The sequence below is a fragment of the Carassius gibelio genome, chromosome B4, assembly GCF_023724105.1.
Source record: "Carassius gibelio isolate Cgi1373 ecotype wild population from Czech Republic chromosome B4, carGib1.2-hapl.c, whole genome shotgun sequence".
NCBI classification, from domain to species: domain Eukaryota; kingdom Metazoa; phylum Chordata; class Actinopteri; order Cypriniformes; family Cyprinidae; genus Carassius; species Carassius gibelio.
In genome coordinates, this window is record NC_068399.1 from 5,848,653 (window position 1) to 5,870,499 (window position 21,847).

The following is a 21,847-nucleotide window of genomic DNA, read 5'->3' on the forward strand; positions in this document are numbered from 1 at the left end:
AGGTTTTGGATTTTTTTTTATTAAAAAAAAAGGTACCATGGTTCACAACTGTTGATTGCTTTTGAAGCATTCAAGAAAATGTTTATTAGTCAAGTCAAGTCATTAGGATTGGATAAATATCCCAGACAGCAAGCAGTGTGGCCCAGATCTGGCGCGAATGGATTTCACGCGGGCCAGATCTGGGCCAACACTATATTGCTGTCTGGGTTAAAGTCTGTAAACGGTTTCATTAAATCAACATCAAGAAATAAAATAAATGAATAGAATGAAATAAATAAAAGATGGCACATTTTGGCATGAGAGCGAGAGAGGTTGTGGTTTGTCCCTGGCAGGAAGAACAGAAACTCAAGGAAACCTAAACAAACAGAACATAAACGTGACAAATCTGAGCAGCTGAGTTCTTAGCCATCTTCAAGTAATGACTGAAAACACATCTCTTATATCCTTATTTGACCCTCTAATTCAGTGGTTCTCAAACTGGGGAATGCAAAGGGTATCTGAGAGAAAGTGGACATTTCGGAATAAATCATGAAAATTGGCAATTGTATTTTTATATGAAATTAGGACTACAAAGAGGTGCATTAAAAATGAAGTCATACATTTAAGTTTATTGGAGTTATTGAGAACTGGATCCGGTGTCAGGAGCAGTGTCTGCATGAGAAATGATGTAGGTTAGGAGAGGTTGAGATAAAATGGAAAGGTGGCTTCTCAAAAGAGGACAAGCTCCTCCGTCAGAAGACGAACATGTTAGAAGTCCAGAGCCTCAAAAATACAGCAGGGTTAAAGCAAAAAAAAAAAAAATCCTGGGGGTTGCAGGGGCAGACACATACACAGGGTTATTTGGCAAAAAAGAAAATTATGTTCCTTGAAACTAACTAGTAACATTAGTTCGCCATTAGCCCTTGACCGGCTCAGACTACAAATTATGGAGGGATATTTGAAACCGCAATAATAAAGAAAGGTTACTCACTACTGTATGGTGCGAACACATTTAACATGATGCGTTTGATATCAAGTTTTGCTGGTTAGCTTTGTCCTTGACATGGTACAAGATGAACTACAATCTAGAACACAAAATTGTTTTGTTCAAAAGATTTAATGGTAAATTAAATATTAGGATTGAAATGAATAGAAAATAAACAAAGACAGTTTACTACAGAAAACTTCACGTCGGTTCAAATGACAACAACAATAACATTAAAATTAAAAACATTAAAGGGGTCATAAGATGCGATTTCAAGTTTTCCTTTCTCTTTGGAGTATTACAAGCTGACTGTGCAGAGATAAGATCCCTGAAGTTGCAAAGACTAAAGTCTCAAAACCAAAGATTTTATTTTATTTTTTTATGAAAAGACTGTCACACACCCCTAAAACGGCTCATTCAAACACATCACCACGTCTACAACACTATGTGGAAATATTTGCATAATGCCGCCTCCCTTTTCATATTATTGCTGATTAGTGTTGCCAAGTCTGAGGTTATCATGCAGGTTTAAGCAACCCCAATAACAGGATATTTAGCCCCTAAAATTCAAATTCACTAGAGGAATCCCATGTACGAATAAGATTTTTACCAATTTTACCAAATATATATATATTTTTTATACCGTATTTTCCGAACTATAAGTTGCACTTTTTTTTCATAGTTTGGCTGGTCCTGAGACTTATAGTCAGGTGCGACTTGTTTATCAAAATTAATTTGACATGAACCAAGAGAAAACATTGCTGTCTCCAGCCGCTCTATGCTGCTCAGTGCTCCTGTAGCATACACTGAAAACATAGAGCGCCTTCTCGCTGCTGTAGATTGTAATGTTTTCTCTTGGTTCTTGGTTCTAAATAAACGCGTCTTTTAGTCCAGTGCGACTTATATGTTTTTTTCCTCATCATGACGTATTTTTGGTCTGATGTGACTTATACTCAGGTGCGACTTATAGTCCGAAAAATACGTTAGTAATTGAGTGAGTTTTGTATTGAAAACCCAAGAGCTCATGCTCCTAGGCAGGCCATCGCTAGTGGGGTGAAAGGTGTCGACGATTATGGGGACCACGGCTGATATGGGTCCCCTAAACCCCCATCCCCCCACCCGATTATGTCAACTGTTTGCCTGAGGCCAACCAAAAAAGATGATCACGACAGTCAACAGTGTTTAAGGAATGATAAGGAAAAGCTTATCATTTTCACAGGTTTTTAAGCCTTGTCACTTGCCAATTTAAACATTCAAAAGCGTTTAAAGTATTTAAAAACAGGACATGGAAAAGCTCAACTGAGTAGCTGATTACTCTCTCGCTGTGTTCGGTGCGCACGCAGAGAGCTATGTCCTCTCCTTTGTGAAGTTCGCCTCGAAGTTCCTCATGTCCTGCAGCTGAACGAACAAATACAAAATCACAGTTTAAACAAACAAAAGGATGTGAAAGAGCCCAATACAGCAATACAATACGCTTCAACACCGAATTTGCCTCTCTTTGCTTTTGTACTGACAAATACATACAAAATTCCAGTCTTGGAAAGCAGGTTCGAAAAAACTGTCTATGTCTTAAGTGAAAGTAAAGTAAACAGTGAAGAAAGAAATTGAAAGGTATATCATTATAATGTATGCATTAAAGAGCACCTATTATGGCATTTAAAATGTTCCAAATATTGTTTTAGAAGTCTCCAACAACAGTTTTGCATGAATGCAATGACAAAAAAGACTTTAGTTTTCTTATAATATGAATTTATTTTTACCTGTTTTGACAGCGATTCTCAAATGATTTGTTTAGTGATTCACTTTTCAAAACCCCGCCTTTACGTGACGCTAATCTGCGGTGATTGGTCCGATGACCCAGTCAGTTTTGATTGGTATAGTCTGTGCAGATATTTTCGGAAACGGAACGCCCATCACCATAAATGGTTTTCGGTTTAACAAGTTTAAACACGTATAAAGTGTGTGAACAAACATGGCATAAATTTTACCCTATCAATTCGAGCCTGAATATGAAGGGGAAAACGTCTGGAGATGCGAATGATCAACAAACTCAATCGCAAACACCACGACTGGAGCGGGATATTTCTCAATGGTAAGCATCAATTGTAACATTACCTTAGTTTTTGTCACTTCAGGCCAATGGAGCACGCTTAATATGAGTATTAATGTTAAATAATTTTGCTGTCATTAAGTGTAACGTAAGTAACAGATTAATTAATTGGCGATTTTTTTAGGTGCACGTGCGGAAACTGCATTAAAATGCCAAGAGAGACAGAAAATGTTTGCTGCAAAGAAATACGACAGGTAATGCTGATCTATTGTTTATTCAATACTTGTGCTTTTGAAACTAGTACATGTAAACCTATAGATTAAAATCACAATCTACGTGAAGTGAACACATTTTATATCTCTCTATATATATATATATATATATATATATATTATATACATACAGGAAGAAATTAAGTGCTCTAAATGTCTGTGAACTAAACTACTGTGTGATTTCATGCAATATTTTAATTTTCTGAGATTATAATATTGTGGTTTTCACAAGCTGTAAACCATAATCATAAATTATAACAAATAAAGGCTTGAAATATCTCACTTTGCTTGTAATGAGTGTAATGATTTATTTTCAAATTTTAAGTTGAATTCCTGAAGTGAATTAATGTTTTAATTTGATAAACACACACACATATATATATATATATTGACTTATACTTGTTCTTTGATGATTAAACTTTTTTTTTCAATATAGGTTGTAAAAAAATGAATGAAGTTCCAGTCCCACCAACATGCATGCTGCATCATCCATGCTTTGATCCGAATTGTCTGAATATTCATGTACTGCAGAACATCTGTTATACAGATGTGACTATGGCCATCTAAGGCGAAGAAACACAGAGGAGTAAGTATAGTTTGACATTACTACAAATAATCAAATCTATATAATAACATTCTTATATTTTTATTGTATAAGTTGAACACGTAAATGACAAAATCGAAATAATGTTTTTATTTTCATTAATCTTTATTTATTAAAAAACAATATGTAATCATCTTATTTGGTCACATAGAAAAAAACATGTCTTTTATTTTTAGAAAGTTCCGCCATGTGGCATACCGCAGCTTTGTTAGCTGGTGCTGGGGCTACTTGGGTCGGAGTGTCCGTGTTGTCCTTCCGAGCCGTGTTGTGAACCGGATACGCCAGGAGTTTCCAGATCCGACCGGAGAGTACACCGGCTTTCGACCTCCGCTTGACTGAATCTTGAAACATGGCTGGAAATTGCTTCCACCTTGACAAACTCTGCACAAAGTGGCTTTGGAATGGGGATTGTTTTCAGTTCTTCCACAAATGTAGAGGGGTCCATGACCACTTCTTCAAATACGAGCTTCAGTAGCTCATCAATATAAGCTGTAATTAAAACATTACATTTTTTATTAATTATTTCATATTTAAAATATCTTTATTTTTTAGTTGGTGTTTGTAATTTAAATGTTACATTACTTATTACACATAATATATTTCACATTTTTTATAAAATGTTTTGTTACGTACTATATGTTGACTCTTTTTTTAATGGCCGCCCTTTTTTTGATTTCGGGAACACCAATCGGTACACCGGCTGTCCTGCCTTGGTTGTGGCTTGTTCTCTGTTGGCGTTTTCATTATGATGAAGCGCAGCAAGATACAGCCTGCAATAACAAAATAGACAGTTAAGGCCAGCTTCTCTACAATACGTTTCTAATTTTTTTGTTAATCGTCATATTACCTGCACAACATTCCGATGAAAGGCAACACTACATTTTTCGGTGCAAAACGTAGAATTAAGCTGTGGAAAGCCTCAAGGGAAGATGTCTGGAAACTGTGACTGAGCTTCTCCACATCTCTGAGCACCCTTTTGTTGTAAAGTATTTGTTCGACTTTGTGGACAGCTAGCGATCCTTTATTATTAGAAAAGTGTCAGTAATACCCAAATGATAGTAATACATTACCATTCCATTAATTATTTCACAGTAATAAATAATTTTTGCATATGTAACAATTTTTTTTTATTAATAAAATATATCATAGACAATATTAAGACTTACCTTGTTGAAACCATTTCTTTTGATTATTTGAAGCTATGAGTGGATGTTCGCACTTGGGAAAGATAGGATTGTCATGTGTGTGCACATTCTGGAGGTGGTTGACCAGTGAAGTCCACTTAGCCACCTTCTCTGGTCCAGATGTCGAGGAAGTGGCGCACCAGTAAACATGATTTCTGATGCTACGCAGCCACGGCCTCAACAATTCACAGTCCTTTTTTTTTGCCAGTTTATCCAATTTCTTAGACAAACCTGATATACAGAAATGAAAGAATAAGTAATGCATCAAAATTAAAATAAGTATATGGTTAAAAAGTCATACCCTAACCTTGCTCAAAGTGCCACACATCATAGAACTGTGTTATGTCACGCTCCCTGAGATACTTCTGGATCTGTGGATGACGGTCAGTGACGATGTAATCCACTTCTAAATCGTTAGACTCCAGCAGGTCCAGACATCTCTTTAGGCCTTCCTTCTCCATGTGATAGCTACCACCGACCTCACTGCTCTAAGTAAGCATCATAACATATATTTTAACTAAAATTACTTAATTTAATTTTTAAGTCAATCATGTACACTATTGTAAAAAGGTTACACACCTGAACAAGCTGTAAGTCAACAATAGTATTGCTATGCATGTGCATAAGAGTATAGCTGCCATATTTAGCAGAATGTCCTACATAAATTAAAAATAAAACAATTGTTTCAACATATGATTTAATGCTCACATATACACAATTTGTAAACTTAATTTTGAGCTATTAATAAAAGACAAACGTATGGATTACCTGGGGAATCTGCACGCATATCTCCAGATAATGCAATCTTTCCTCCCTTTTGTAACTTTTGTATAATTTTTCGTTGTTCACTTCTCCACTTGTGTACAATTGCTGGTTCCAAAAAACTCCTGCAATGTCTCCTGAATGTGACGTACTGGTGAATTTTTAATTCCATGGCCTTGAAAATCTATCGTTTTGAAACAATCACAAATTACATTTGTAAATAATATTAACATTTATAATTTCACACAAAGAACATACGTTTCATTGTTGTAATACTGATTGCATGCCTACCTTTCGTAGTTGGATGAATGATCCCCCAGTAAAATGAGTTGCAGCTGATAACAGGAGGTTGCCCATTGGTGTACTTCCAATTATTGGTTGGCTCTGCCACTTACGGTTGTACAAACACTTGGGGCAAAGCTGCCTGATTGCAACATAAGTGCCTATTCGTTGTAGCTTCATATCAGATTGCGAATTGCAAATTGGACACGTGGAGAACAACTCACGCAAACATGTTTCAAACACAATGTATTTTGTGTCTGCATATGTGGAGCTTTGCCCAAACCTGATAAATAAGTAAATAAGTGTAATTAAAAAAAAACCATGTATCAGTGACAAAGTGAACTTATAGATGTTTTTTACCACATTTCAGATTTGTGTGAAATTGTTGTGTCATCAGCGGGGTTAAAAGTTGAATCATGAGGTTCTGTTGGAATTTGTATGTCTGACTCTTCCTCCTCCTCTCCCCCCTCTTCCTCCAACAGCAGAGGGATTTTTGGTGCTCTGAAACCAGACTTTACTGGTGTTGGTGCAAATGGTAAATCATAGGTGGTTGATGTGGTTGTTGAACCTTAAAAATAACATACAATTACATTCAATTTTTTATGTATAAAAAAAGACATTTAAAAAGTGATATTAAACTCTTTAAAAATAAATAAAATATTTATGAAACGTATACCTGTACTCCGAATGTGAATGTTCTTCATTGTACTAGAGGACAGTTGGGTTCCAACAGATTTTTTCTGAAATTCATCTGTTTGCGTCATCACAGAAACAGTTTGTGGACAGTCAGTCTGACAAGCCACATCCGATTGCAAAACTCTCCTTTGACTGCTCTGATATGATGTACTCTGAAAGAATAAAAGCAAATAATTTATTTGTTAAGGAAATGTTGGTGCATAAAAAGGAATAAAAACACATAATTTACGTAAAAATTACAAAAAACAACATATAAGTTTATTAAAACATTGGTGCACATATTGTATCCAATGTCTGTATATAAGTAAAATGTTAGCAGTGTTTACAGAGATAATACTTATTGTTTAACACGGAGTACAATGATGCTTTTATCAATTGCATTGTGTTATAATAATGATAACAGTCAACTGCTTTGTAGTCTATAGTAAAAAATTAAAAATAAGATAAGGAATTATGTTAGCGAGTATATCCCAGAGTTCATATTGTAAAAGCACAATCAGTCTTTGTTTGCGTTAACTCTATGCATAAACATAACGTTTTTACAAAAAAAATAAAAAATGCAGTAACTTTAAGTTACTACGAGGTATGACTCTATTCTTAAAGAAAACTCCGAAAACAACGACAAACAATTCACATCTCAATACAATTGTCATTGAAGACCTAGAAGCTAAACGGTGCTTACACAACAAACCAAACAATTATTAAGCATGCTACATAAAACATAAAAGCAACAATTATTAATAACACTTACAGGTTGTGATACGGAGGAGGAAGCTGATGCAAATACACTTGGAACTGAACCTTCCTTCAATATCAGCCGGCTCGCGAATCCAAGTTTGATTGCATTTAAGTTGGTAAAGCAATCGTCTTCAAAATGGCGTGAACAAAGCACAAGGCTGGGACTATACTTCTGTGGTACAGTTGTATATATGAATTGTAGCCACTTAGTCTTCAAATGCTCATCCTTGGGCAGATGAAAAAAGTTTGCTTTTGAGTCGCACTTCAGAACACAGCGTCTCGACGCCATGATGTTTTCTAGTTTTCACTGGCGTCTTGGAGCGCAATTAGTGGGCGTGTCGTATTCAAATAACTTGACAAGTTGACGTCATCTAGTCAGAGAAAAAGCTTCGGTCTTCTAACGAATCATAAAAATGACTCAGAGTCGACCCTTACTTTTGAAAGACAATAACTTTATATACGGTGCACTGTCATATTTCAAACTTTGCAGGATGTTTTTGTTCACTTAGATCTATGTTACACACTACATGAAAGGTAAATTTCAAAATTCCATGATAGGTGCTCTTTAAAAATACAATGCTGGGACATTATTTGTCTCTTGTATGTCACTTTCGCTTTAGATATCAATTTCTCAAACTTGACAAGCATTTCATCAATATCAAATCTTGATCTAAATAATTTTTTCGATGGATACACATCAATTAATTTAAATGGAAGCTATTTTACTTTTGGGGAAATTGGAAAACAAAGGTAGCTCATTCTTATCTCTTTTAATTCATTTGAATCAAAATATATAATTAAAAAAAGAAACATATGATGAGTCGAACTGGGTTAAGTCTATTAATGAAAATGCTTCTTATAAATAAGTTCGTACATTTTTATTTTTTTAATTTATTTTTATATCTGACAGAAGTGCACTATCTGGGACTTTTATTTTGATCTGACGGTGTGACGTCTTAAGGATGCCCCACGCTGGGATTTGGCTGAAGAAAGGTTGGTGTTTTTAAGCTTTTTACAGGCAATTTAACATGAATGACAAAATATTGAATGTGACATTGAAATTATTTACCTTACATTTAGGAACGTTATGCTGTAAATAAAGCACACCAACACATGACTAACAGAAAAGGCGCGTCTAGTTTTGCTCACTAACGTTAACGTTATATCACTTTATTGTAAATATGAATTTGGTCACACTGTCAAACGCTGTTGGAAACTCCGAGCTCAGCAAAATTATTCACTGTTTCGAGGTTTCAAATACTATTGTATTGAATGAAACAACCAACCTGTTTTTTTTTAAATATATAATAATAATTATAACAACAATTATAAATTAAATGCATACATAACACAAATTCTTAATTAATAAATATTTAAATATGTAACTTAATTTGTGTCCTTTTAATAATTTGCAGTTCTAGTTTTGCATGTGTTTTGGCTAATCAGACATTTATCGCGAAGACTATATACCAAAACTTTCAATCTGTGTTTCCCAAAAGCATCGTTTCCCAAGTATTATTACAAGATGCATTGAACTGTATTAGTAATGACAGAACTTTAAACCATACTTGCTTTTGGGAAACGCATCCCTTCTTGCCAGAGCACTGGGTGCAGACGGAAACACACAGAGATATTTAGTTTGCATTATAAGCTATTATTTCTGCTAATTGTTCTCATCTTAAACGCACAGAAAAAACTCCAGATGAAGCGACTGGGATTCATGTGACATACCATTATCAAGATGGCATTTATTAAAGAGGAAAGTAAAGACATGAGAATTGAAGAAACATTCAGAGTCAAACAAGAAGTGACTGAGGAACAAACAGGTTGTTGTTTTTTTATTCTCAAAGCTTAATTCATTTGATCTACATTAAAATTGTCAACATTTACAGAAATTAATGATATTTCAGAAGAATGACTTGTCTAACCTTTCTTTTTGATAAATACAACACCATGATCAACCATATCATAATTGATACTTTTTCCCCCTCTAGTTTAATTGTATATATATACAATACACATATTTTAACACATAAATTAAACGAACAAGATGTGCTTTAACTGCAGCTGTAATTTGAGGGTATTTACATCCAAATCAGGTGAACGGTGTAGGAATTACAACAGTTTGTATATGTACATCCCACTTTTTAAGGGACCAAAAGTAATGGGAAAGATTAACAATCATAAATCAAACTTTCACTTTTTAATACTTGATTGCAAATCCTGCAGTCAATTACAGCCTGAAGTCTGGAACGCATAGACATCACCAGATGCTGGGTCTCATCCCTGGTGATGCTCTGCCAGGCCTCTACTGCAACTGTCTTCAGTTCCTGCTTGTTCTTGGGGCATTTTCCCTTCAGTTTTGTCTTCAGCAAGTGAAATGCATGCTCAATCGGATTCAGGTCTGGTGATTGACTTGGCCATTGCATAACATTCCACTTCTTTCCCTTAAAAAACTCTTTGGTTGCTTTTGCAGTATGCTTCGGGTCATTGTCCATCTGCACTGTGAAGTGCCGTCCAATGAGTTCTGAAGCATTTGGCTGAATATGAGCAGATAATATTGCCCAAAACACTTCAGAATTCACCCTGCTACTTTTGTCACCAGTCACATCATCAATAAATACAAGAGAACCAGTTCCATTGGCAGCCATACATGCCCACGCCAAGACACTACCACCACCATGCTTCAATGATGAGGTGGTGTGCTTTGGATCATGAGCAGTTCCTTTCCTTCTCCATGCTCTTCTCTTCCCATCACTCTGGTACAAGTTGATCTTTGTCTCATCTGTCCATAGGATGCTATTCCAGAACTGTGAAGGCTTTTCTAGATGTGTTTTGGCCAAGGGTCCAAGGGTTTACATCTTGTGGTGAACCCTCTGTATTCACATGGTGAAGTCTTTTCTTGATTGTTGACTTTGACACACACATACACCTACCTCCTGGAGAGTGTTCTTGATCTGGCCAATTGTTGTGAAGGGTTTCTTCACCAGGGAAAGAATTCTTCCGTCATCCACCACAGTTGTTTTCCATGGTCTTCCGGGTCGTTTGGTGTTGCTGAGCTCACCGGTGCATTCTTTCTTTTTAAGAATGTTCCAAACGGTTGATTTGGCCACACCTAATGTTTTTGCTATCTCTCTGATGGGTTTGTTTGGTTTCTTCAGCCTAATGATGGCTTGCTTCACTGATAGTGAAAGCTCTTTGGATCTCATATTGAGAGTTAATAGCAACAGATTCCAAATGCAAATATCACATTTGAAATTAACTCCGGACCTTTTATCTGCTCCTTGTAAAAGGAATAATGAATTTTTTGAGATGTGTTGATGCCATGAAATTTAAAATCACCTATTTTTCCCTTAAAATGATACATTTTCTCAGTTTAAACATTTTTCATCTATGTTGTATTCTGAATAAAATATTGAAATTTGAAACTTCCACATCATTGCTTTCTGTTTTTATTCACAATTTGTACAGTGTCCAACTTTTTTGGAATCAGGTTTGTATATTTGGTTAGGTTATTTATTTTTTTTGTTTAATTTTTTTTGTTACACAAAACCTGATTGTGTGTGTGTGTGCTAATGTTTGTCCACAAATGTCAAATAGTACAAAAAATACACACTGCATACTCCTTCGTCAGGCACACACTGACCAAAATGTTTCCACTTTAACTTTTTTTTTAAATAAATGGATAATTACGGTGCTCAGGATATGACATGTTCAGTTCACTTAGTTTTGGCATGGCCACAACATAACGTAAGTTATGACTATAACTATGGATCTATGAGACCGAACGATGACCGTCACCACGGTCTTACCTTGAATGACGCCATTCCTCCGCCTATCCTTGAGACCAAATATCAACAATGTCAGGTGACTGACCTTAGGGGTTGGCTATATAACATCCAGGTGAACCAACCACTTCCTCTTGCCTGGAACGCCCCAGTTCATCCCGAGTGACAAGGGATGGTGACGGTCATCGTTCGGTCTCATAGATCCATAGTTATAGTCATAACTTACGATCTATTTCGACCTCACTCAGACCGTCACCACGGTCTTACCTTGGATGACTTATACCCCCAGGGTCACGAGGGACTAGCATGTTTTCCTTCCCCTGTTTATTTAGCCGCAGATAAAACCGCAGACCCAAAAGGATTTGGCTTTGCCACATTAATCCTATAAAACCTCGTAAACGTGCACAAGCTGCTCCAAGAGGCTGCGGCACAGATGTCCGATAGTGCTACCCCCTTCAGTGCCGCCCAGGAAGTGGCCATGCTCCTGGTAGAGTGAGCAACCAGACCACCAGGGATAGATAGATTTTGGCTGACATAAGCTTGTGAAATGGTATCCACTATCCAATGAGATAACCGTTGCTTAGACACAGGTTTGCCTGCACACTTCTTGTCAAAACATACAAATAGTTGTGTGTGTGACTGTCGTAGTTGATGAGTTTGCTCAATATATGTGTGCAATGCCCTAACAGGACATAGAGAACAATGATCCAACTCTTCACCTGAACAAAGGGGATCTGGACGGAAAGCATCAAGCTCAATTACCTGATTTATTGTGCTAGGCTTAAGGACCTTGGGCAAGAATGATGGGTTTGGCCAGAGAAAAACCCCTGTTTTTTCTGCCTTCCATCTCAAGCAGTCTTCACTGACTGATAAAGCGTGCAACTCACCAACTCTCTTGGCTGAACACATCGCTAGTAGGAAAACTGTTTTCCATGTCAAGAACTTGAGATCTGCTTGCTCCAAAGGTTCAAAAGGTGCTTTGGCCAGTGACTGTAAGACAATAGAAAGGTCCCAAGCAGGTGATCTCATAATTCTCCCTGGTCGCAAGCGTTTTGCACCCTTAAGAAATTGAGACACCAAACGGTGTTTGCCAATATTTGCACCATCCACTGACACATGGAAGTGTGAGATGGCTGCAATGTAGACTTTTATGGTATTAACTGATTTCCCAGAATCAATCAATGTTTGAAGAAAACGAAGAACCAAACTGGTGTCACACTTGGCCGGATCTAGTTGTCGGTCATGACACCATGTTGAGAATATTCGCCACTTGCTAAAATAGTTACTCCACGTAGACGGTGCCTTAGAACTATTTATTGTCCTTAATACAGCTTCATCTAAGCCTTCAGAGAGGGACTGAGCAAGGGCCATACCCATAGTTGAAGTGTCTCTGGACTGGGGTGCCAGATTTGGCCTTCCACTTGAGAGAGGAGATCTGCTCTCTGTGGTAACTGCCAAGGGTAACCTTGGACCAAACGTACAAGGGTCGGAAACCAAAGTTTCTTTGGCCAACGTGGGGCCACAAGTAAAATCTTGTGACGGCCCAAAGCTACCCTGTTGATCACAAGGTGGATCAAGGGTAGGGGTGGAAAAGCGTACAACAATTCTTCCGGCCATTCTTGAGATAGTGCATCGATCCCTAAAGGGCCTCCCTGGCTGTTCAGGGAATACCATAGATCGCAATGAGTTGTCTCCGTGGTCGCAAGCAAATCGACCTTCGCCATACCGAAACGCCTCCATATCAATCTCACCACTTCGGGATGGAGGCGCCACTCTCCCGGGAGTGGTCCAGTTCGTGACAGCAGGTCTGCCGCTCTGTTCGCCACTCCCGGTATGTATACTGCTCTGAGTGATGAGAGCTTTGGAAATGCCCAAGAAAGTAGTTCCTGTGTCACCTGGAGACACCGCGCTGATCTGGTGCCACCCTGGTGATTGATGTGGTACACTGCCGACATGTTGTCTGTTCTCACTAAAACATGTTTGTTCTGTAACAACGGGAGAAAAACCCTCAGGGAGAGATGGACTGCCCTGAGTTCCAGCACGTTGATGTGCTCTGTGGTCCAGGGGAATTTCCAGTGTCCCCTGATGGACCTGCCTTCCCAAACTGCTCCCCACCCTGTTAGAGAGGCATCTGTCGTTATCACAGACCGCCTCGCTGGGATGTTGCCTAGAGAAACCCCTTGTGACGGTAACGACTTCCAAGGGTGTAACATTTGGACACACCTTCGTGTAACCTTTATCCTTACATGTCTGTGTAATTTGGGATGCAAGTGAAAGCTGTTCAACCAACGTTGTAGTGGACGGGCTTTGAGAAGGCCGAGTGGGACCACAGCTGCTGCTGCTGCAATCATGCCCAACAATCGCTGAAACTGAATTAACTTCACCTTCTTGTTCAGATGGAATGATTGAGTTAGACTGATCAACTGTACCACTCTCTGGGGTGATAAAGTTGCCGTCATCAGTTGGGAATCTAGCGAAACTCCTACAAACACGGTCTGTTGTCTGGGACTTAGATTGCTCTTTTCCCAGTTCACTTTGAACCCGAGAGACTGGACATGTTGGAGCACCACTTCGGTGTCCCTCATGGCTTGACTGTGTGAAGGAGCACAAATTAGCCAGTCGTCCAGGTATGACAGAATCTTCAAACCTGCACACTGAAGGGGACGAAGGGCTGCTGACACCACCCTGGTGAAGACCCTTGGAGACAGAGACAGGCCAAATGGAAGGACCCTGAACTGATAAACCCGATCTTGAAAGGCAAAGCGAAGAAACGGGCAGTGATCCTGACAGATGGGTATGTGGAAATAGGCATCCTTCAAGTCTATGGAAGTGAACCATTCTCCCAGTTCTATGGATTCCAGAATTTGTGCTGTAGTCAGCATTTTGAAGGGCAATACCTTTATGAATTCGTTCAACTTTCGTAAGTCTAGAATGGGTCGAAGTCCCCCGTCTCTCTTTGGCACCAGGAAATACTTTGAATAGAACCCAGTGAGCTGTTTGCTGGTGTCTATCTGTACAATCGCCTTTTTCTGAAGTAAAACTGTGATCTCTTTGGCCAAAATTTGTGCCTGGACTGGGTCTCTGACTACGGTCATATGATCGCCTGAAAAAGTAGGAGGGCGCCGCCGGAACTGTATCCTGTATCCTGTCTTGATGGTATCTAGGACCCAGGGATCTGATGTTACCTTCTCCCAACTGTCCAGGCACAGTTGGGAGCATTCTCCGACGACACAGAGACCGCTATGCCTGGCCTCCCCGGGGTTTGAAACCCCTGGAAGGACGCCTCTTAAGTGGTCCTCCCCTGACTGGATTATGGGCCTGGTCGGCCTGGGGAGTCTGATAAAAAGGTCTGGTTCCTCGATCATGGGACTGGTAACCCCTAGATCGTCTTCTGTCATACCCCCAAGTTTCTGAACGAGGAAAGTGTGGGGGCTGAAAAGAATGAGCAGCCCTATGGCCACATTTGGTAGGGCCAGCAAATGTTTGCTGAACTGACTCCCTTCTGCGTCTTGCCTGATCAGCATTATCCAGCAAAGCCTGTGCATCAGTGTGAAATATCCGTCCTGGAACCACTGGCATATTAGTCAAATCCTTCCTGATTGCGTCAGGTAAAGATGTTTGAGCCAACCAAATTTGTCTTCTGGCTAAAATTGCAGACGACATAGATGCCCCTATGTCCCTGGTAAGCTGTGAGTGTGTGATGAGTGCTGTGTCAATCAAGCTCATCACATCACGCTCTTCCTTATTAACAACCTTTCTTAACGCAGCCAAAACTATTGCTAGAGCATTTCCTGAACGGGCTGCCCGAGTAGCTGCATTATATGCCTGACTCATTAACCGGTCTGTCTTTTGGCACTCCTTACCGGGACAACGAGGATTGTCAGTAACCTTATCAGGTCCCAAAGCGGTTAAGGCTGCGATCTCTCGCTCCACTGATGGCATGTTCCCCATACCACTCTCAGCGGGATAATCCAACTTAACAAACCGTCTACATCCTGCATTAAACTGGGGTGCCGCTTTTGGATTATTCCAGGCTTTCCTCAACATCTGGGAATAATCCTCAGCTACAGGGATTGACACAGTAGGCTGTGCAGGGGAAATACTCGCCCATACACCTTGTGTGGGGGCTGGAGCTGTAGCTTCTTCCTGTGCATTAAGGCCCAGGATCCTTGCTGCACTTAAAATGCGCGAAAGAACATCAGAATGCAGGCTTCCTTCTGAAACCTCAGACCTGGATTCCTCTCCCTCGTTTTCATCTGCATTCTCCTCACTACCATAAAGGGAGTTATTTGCATGCAGTGAGACGGCATCCGTATAATCATCCCCCTCTTTCTGACGTGATGTCAACTCATCCCCAGCCCGGAGTGCAGATGGCTGTGTGTTTACTGAAGAATTACGTGTTTCAAGCTTACCAGCTAAGTCATGCAATGCTGCTAAGATTTGCAACTGAGTGTCATCCTTGGGATCTCGGACTACTGTGGCTTTCTTTATTTTATCTGGAGGCATGTCAGGACCTGCATCTGGCCTCTTACGTTTATGAGAGGAACTACTGGGAATAATTTCTTTATTACCACCAGTTAACAGTTTAGCTCTTTGCACTCTTTCCCGCAAAGATAGCTCCAACGCAGCTGCACAGGGATCCTCAATATCATCTAGTACATGTTGCATACCCAAACAGGAGGGACATTCGCGATGCCCATCTCTTGGGTGTATGCTAGTTTGGCAAAAACGACACCTTGAGTGACTCATGACAACAAGTCCGAGGTCAGGTCACTCATATAATGATAGTGCATGAAAAGGAAATAAACTGTAATGAATCACAGTATTTAACTAATTCTGGAAGTTGAACTGCGAGACTCCAAAATAACTCAGCATTTAATTGAAAGAAACAAGCAAAAATGCCATTAACAAATAGACTGTGACGAATCACTAGATCATAATCAAATTGAACACTTCCTTAATCCACAAAAAATATATGTCTGGTATTAGTTAAACACAATTAACCAGGTACAATTTAATATAAAGATTGTGACGAATCACTCTTCATACTCATCATTCAGAATACGTCTGCGAACAGAACTCCTTAGAAAATTATATATCCATCATTCTACGTGCGCACACGCAGTAAATGGAAAAGAAAACTCTCGTCTGCTGCGAACAGCTGACCTGAGAACCATCAATAAATGCCTGAAAACAAACAGAGAAAAATAAAGAAATACTCACCGACATGCGTTCCGACGACACGTCGAAATATTTAAATGAGGAGAAAAACCACTGCAATCCTCAGGGACTTGAAGCACCTGCACAAAACGTGACGGATTGAAACTAATCTCTCCTGTAATCAAAAACAATGCGCTCTACCGCGTCGGTCTCAGATGAGGCGAGAAAGGCAAGAGGAAGTGGTTGGTTCACCTGGATGTTATATAGCCAACCCCTAAGGTCAGTCACCTGACATTGTTGATATTTGGTCTCGAGGATAGGCGGAGGAATGGCGTCATTCAAGGTAAGACCGTGGTGACGGTCTGAGTGAGGTCGAAATAGATCCCAAGGGAACGTGATATGTTGTGGCCACAAGATCATTTTGATGAGGTAATCCATATGTCATGACCTCGAGTTGTTATTTTATATTATATTTATTGTTATATATGCTTATTTCCCCTTTCAATTTGTGTATTGCTTTACCTAGTAAAGGTTTTGTATAATTATGCTAGTATTTGCTAGACTACCATATATTTTGCAAATAAACGGCTGATAATTATGCCAAAAAGGTTTGGATTTTTTAAAATTGTATTTATGCATGTGTGTGATGATAAATGAGCATATTGTTTTTATTTACAAATTAAGCTACGTGAACGATTAATTCTTTGATAAAATGCTATAGTATTAATAATTATGGTCTATTAATTAGCCAAAATACAATTTAACATGTGAAATGTAAACTGCTGTCTAGTATAAATTCCAGTCACCATAATCAAAGCTTTATTGGCATGTTGAGCATTTACAGTTGGCTATTATTTACAAAAGTATTCAGAAAGTTAAGTAAAAAAATATCAAAATGTTGATAATAAAAATAATAATATACAAATATTATGGTTAAAAGACAATTAATTAATGGCCTTAAAAAGACTGTTGGACAGATAAAAGTGTTTTCTTGAAGGCCTATTTTACATTATGCACTATTACATTTATTCATGATGAACTTCATTTAAATGCCGACTATCACTTAATACAGTCTGGTAAAGCCAAGGCATGTGGTTAATATCATTTCTATAATAATAATAATAATTTCTAAATTTAAAAAAATAATCAATGATTCCATCTCTTGTAATCCCGGGTTGCTGTGGTCACACAGGATTGTTTATTCGCATTAGAGAAAAAATGTCTTTCCCTCAACATAACATCTTGAGGTCACCTGTGTTGTGATTCGACACCAGCTTAGAGCAGGCTGCCCTCCTGCAAACGTGATTGGACTCGTTTTGGAGTAGTTTTGAGAAGCAAGTGGGCAGGAGCGTGTGCTAGAGATGCATTTATAGTCACAGGAGCGTTTTAACTGACGAGATGCACATGAAATTCGCATTCGTTTTTTTGCACAGCCCTACCTATTTAACAAAGCTAAACAGCGTTGCCCTTTGTGTAATAAGTTACAGAAACGGTTAAACGCTACCACTTAAATAATAAAATACACTTGCCGGTTGTGGTCCATAAACAACGCCTTCTCCAGACAAAGAGGGAACTGCTCCATCTTTCAAGAATAATTTTGGTGCGAATCCGGCATTAAACTAATTGAGAAAGTAAAAATAAATGCTGTAAAATATGCTGCACATAGTTTTATATGTGGATTATAATTTTCCAGAACCGAGTTAAACATAAATTGTAAATCTCCAAGTATAGTGTCCCTGGGAAGCCCAAACAAAGATGATTGGACTCCGAGATGAAAATAACAGAGTTTCAAACGACATGGCGACAAACACAAACACAGCTCTTCCTCTTCTCCGTCGGAGCGCAACAAGGCCACGCCCCCTTTTTCTGTATTCCTGTGGGCGGAGGTTAGTCAAAAAACTAGTGACATCATTAGTGACGTCATTACTGCAGGAACTAGAGGGCTGTAGTCCAAATGGTTAGTTTTTTGTAGGCGAATTGTGTTAAATGAAATATCTCGCTTGGCATTGAACTTTGAGCTTTAGCATTTTACAGATATTATTTATACTCTAACAACAACATTACACTCTAACTAAAGTTTAAAACATGGAATCACGAAGAAGGGGACCTTTAAAGCTAATAAAGAAATCGTAGTTAACTTTAATAAGCAAAGGTTCTGTATTATAATAGGGTTTAATCTTAACTGTTCGTAAATGGCATATGACAGTCTATAATATACCCTCCAAGAACTGAGTTTGACACTTATGATTTACACGTATAAATGCAACTTAAAGCAATTAAACGAGTTAACTTTTTTAACACCGTTAACAGTTTGTCTCTTTTCACTCTAGACCCAATGCAGCTGAAAGAGGAGTGTGAAGTACTGAGTGAAATGGAAGTGAAAGAACAGAATGAGAAACATCATGATTTCATAACTGGAGAAAAAATCAGTTGCCCACAGACTGAAAAGACTTCCTCACAACAAAGAGCTCAAAATACTGAAATTCGAAATTATTTATCCTGCTTTCAGTGTGGAAAGATTTTCAGTCAACATGGAAACCTTAAGACCCACATGAGAACTCACACTGGAGAGAAGCCTTACTCCTGCCAGCAGTGTGGAAAGAGTTTCACTCAAAAAGGTAACCTTAAGACCCACATGAAGACTCACACAGAAGTCAGCTCTTTTATCTGTCATCAGTGTGGAAAACATTTTAACAAAAAAGCAAACCTTCAAGTCCACATGAGAGTTCACTCTGAAAAGACGTTTTTCATCTGCCCTCAGTGTGGAAAACAATTTAACAGAATAGGAAACCTTAATTCCCACATGAGAATTCACACTGGAGAAAAGCCTTACACATGCCCTAAATGTGGATTAAGCTTCACTCAAATAGGAAACCTTAACAGGCACATGAGTATTCATACTGGAATGAACCCTTTCAACTGCAAACTGTGTGGAAAATATTTTGTCCAAAAAGAGAGCCTTAAAAGCCACATGAGAATTCACACCGGAGAGAAGCCTTACACCTGCAAACAATGTGGAAAGAGCTTTACACACAAACCAGCTCTCAATGCCCACATGCGAATTCACACCGGAGAGAAGCCTTACTCTTGCAAGGAATGTGGAAAGAGTTTCAATCAAAAACAAAACCTTAGAGTCCACATGAGAATTCACAACGGAGAAGTCCCTTTTTCCTGCCAACAGTGTGGACAGTGTTTCACTCAAAAAGGAAACCTTAACCCCTTTGCGTGCAAACATCGCTGACGGCCCCAGTTTATTATTGTTTCACTTTCACAGCACATTAAACATCACTGTCTTACTTCATCTGGACAAACTGTGCATCAATGGAAAGTTTAAAGACTCAAGCTTCGATATTTGACCAATATTTTGATAAAACATTGTTGCAGTGACAGATATTTAGTGATTTATGTCAGGAGTGCAAAATAATAAATCCGTATTATGCCACATTTTGAATAGAAATTCACAACTCACTCATATTCAGTCACGTCAAGAGCGGTTTATTTGTGTTCACATAGACTCACTGAACAGCGTCAATAAGGATTTACAGACCAAAGATGCATATCTGCGGAGATATATGGATATATTTACTGATGTTTACTTCATATTTCTTCAGACAGAATCGTCATTTCTATTCATTTTCCACGGATTTACGCGATCAGATGATAAACAGCCTCTCCCAGCGATCTCTGTGTGCGTGCAGTAGTCACAGCTCGTGCGGTGTGTGACTCAGACTCTGATTGGGTCTTTCAAACATCAATCTTAGAGTTTCATATCTGGACACCGCCCCATCGTGTCACATGCTTCCTGCACACTTCCTGGTAGTTATCTTGCCAAAACAACACTGAAACACCTCTGTACACACAAAATATCCGAATAATAAACCCGCGATTACGATAGTAAAGCTTGGTATGAGAATTTCTTGAGATCTGGGGCGTTTTTATAAAAAAAATCGAAAATGTACATCGGAAATGCTAACTTGTGCAGCGATGAAAAAGGCAACAAATAACATATTTTTACAACAGTAAACGACCAAATTCCACCCCTGATCGCTAAAGGAAGTTATTATAAACACTCGATCGGGGTTTAAAGTGAGTTTTGAGTAAAAGTGTACTAATAATTTCATAAATTGTCAGATGTAGCTTGATGCTAACGTTAGCACCAATGCTACTAATAGCAGGTGCTTTTCTTCTTCATAATGCATTTTTGTCTCAATAATTCACGTAAGGTCGTAAGAAAATGTTTTGTTGTATTTTTATAGTAAGACTTTTGATAAATAAGGGCTAAATGCAAAGAGAGACTGAAGTGAGATCGCTGCTTTGTTGCTTTGTAAAGCCTGAAAAACCACAATCAAGGCTAATAAAGGTGGAATAAAAACAAAAGAATAATGATAAAAGAATAATGCGGATAATGTGTCATATTTGGCGGAGGTGTGAAAGAACCGTTTGGTGAGAACAATACAATCATGATTCGGGCAGTTTTCTACAGTGAAACATACACAAAGAGCACAGGAAAGTTTACATGTGAGATCTTACAGAGATGACAAGGGCCATAAATCAATCTGATTAGCCTTCTCTAAAAACACACATGACATGGCCTTAGAAAATATTTCATAAAATTCACAGTTTTACAGATTCGATTATGAAATTTTTTATGAAGTCTTGGAAGACTTGTGGCCTTAGCTACACTGTGTTTTCAAACTCATTTCCTACATCAACATTTTTTTAAATACATTTAAAACATATGTTTTTAATATTTTTATTTTTGTTTTTATGTTTGAGCTTATATATCTCTATTATCATAACAGTCTGAGTGATTCTGATTCCTGAACAGTAAACTTTAAAGTGTCAGCTTTGTGAACATATGTTGAATATGTATCTAGTCAGAAAGAATCATGAGCAGAAACCTTTTTATTTTGGGTATGTAATTTCGGTCTCCATGCCAAAAAAGGGGGGTTACTAGTAAGGGGTTAAAAGACACATGAACATTCACACTGGAGAGAAGTCTTTCACATGTAATCAGTGTGGAATGAACTTCCCAGACATAACACACTTAAATAAGCACACAATAATTCACTCTGGAGGGAAACCATTCAAATGTTACCAGTGTGGAAAGAGTTTTCGGGGAACAAAAAACCTAAAGACTCACATGAGAGTTCACACTGGACAGAGCCTTCACAGCGGCCAACTGTGTGGAAAGAGCTTTTCACAAAAAATAAATCTTCAGTCTTACAAAAGCTTCCACTCTGGAGGAGGGCCATTTAATTGTCAGTGTAATAAAAAAAATATTTTGTCATCACACTTACAGATACACCTGAAAAGTCATACAGGTGCGAGACCCTATTCTTGTTCT

General features: G+C 38.5%; 2 protein-coding genes across 2 annotated transcripts; one reads left to right on the forward strand and one right to left on the reverse strand.

Annotated features, from left to right (window-relative positions):
- Nucleotides 1–4,011: 4,011 nt before the first annotated feature.
- On the reverse strand, nucleotides 4,012–7,706 carry LOC127955940 (uncharacterized). Its single transcript, XM_052553614.1, has 11 exons — nucleotides 7,566–7,706; nucleotides 6,795–6,966; nucleotides 6,479–6,686; nucleotides 6,128–6,401; nucleotides 5,843–6,020; nucleotides 5,654–5,730; nucleotides 5,382–5,562; nucleotides 5,057–5,305; nucleotides 4,738–4,909; nucleotides 4,524–4,660; nucleotides 4,012–4,379 (listed from the first exon to the last, which is right to left on the reverse strand). The coding sequence occupies exons 2-11, from the start codon at nucleotides 6,880–6,882 to the stop codon at nucleotides 4,099–4,101; spliced, it is 1,845 nt and encodes a 614-aa protein (XP_052409574.1). The 5' UTR covers nucleotides 6,883–6,966; nucleotides 7,566–7,706; the 3' UTR covers nucleotides 4,012–4,098.
- Nucleotides 7,707–8,502: 796 nt separating this feature from the next.
- LOC127956026 (gastrula zinc finger protein XlCGF8.2DB) lies at nucleotides 8,503–21,218 on the forward strand. The gene is made up of 3 exons (XM_052553782.1): nucleotides 8,503–8,545; nucleotides 9,243–9,378; nucleotides 18,831–21,218. The coding sequence occupies exons 2-3, from the start codon at nucleotides 9,294–9,296 to the stop codon at nucleotides 19,739–19,741; spliced, it is 996 nt and encodes a 331-aa protein (XP_052409742.1). The 5' UTR covers nucleotides 8,503–8,545; nucleotides 9,243–9,293; the 3' UTR covers nucleotides 19,742–21,218.
- The last annotated feature ends 629 nt before the right edge of the window (nucleotides 21,219–21,847 follow it).

Excerpts from the sequence above, each read along its gene's own strand:
- LOC127955940 (XM_052553614.1), bottom strand. The coding sequence starts at position 6,882 with ATGACGCAAACAGATGAATTTCAGAAAAAATCTGTTGGAACCCAACTG. Across the intron at positions 6,687-6,794 it reads CATTCACATTCGGAGTACAG|GTTCAACAACCACATCAACC; the intron begins GTATACGTTTCA and ends GTTATTTTTAAG. Across the intron at positions 5,731-5,842 it reads TATGCGTGCAGATTCCCCAG|GACATTCTGCTAAATATGGC; the intron begins GTAATCCATACG and ends TAATTTATGTAG.
- LOC127956026 (XM_052553782.1), top strand. The coding sequence starts at position 9,294 with ATGGCATTTATTAAAGAGGAAAGTAAAGACATGAGAATTGAAGAAACA. Across the intron at positions 9,379-18,830 it reads AGTGACTGAGGAACAAACAG|ACCCAATGCAGCTGAAAGAG; the intron begins GTTGTTGTTTTT and ends TTTTCACTCTAG.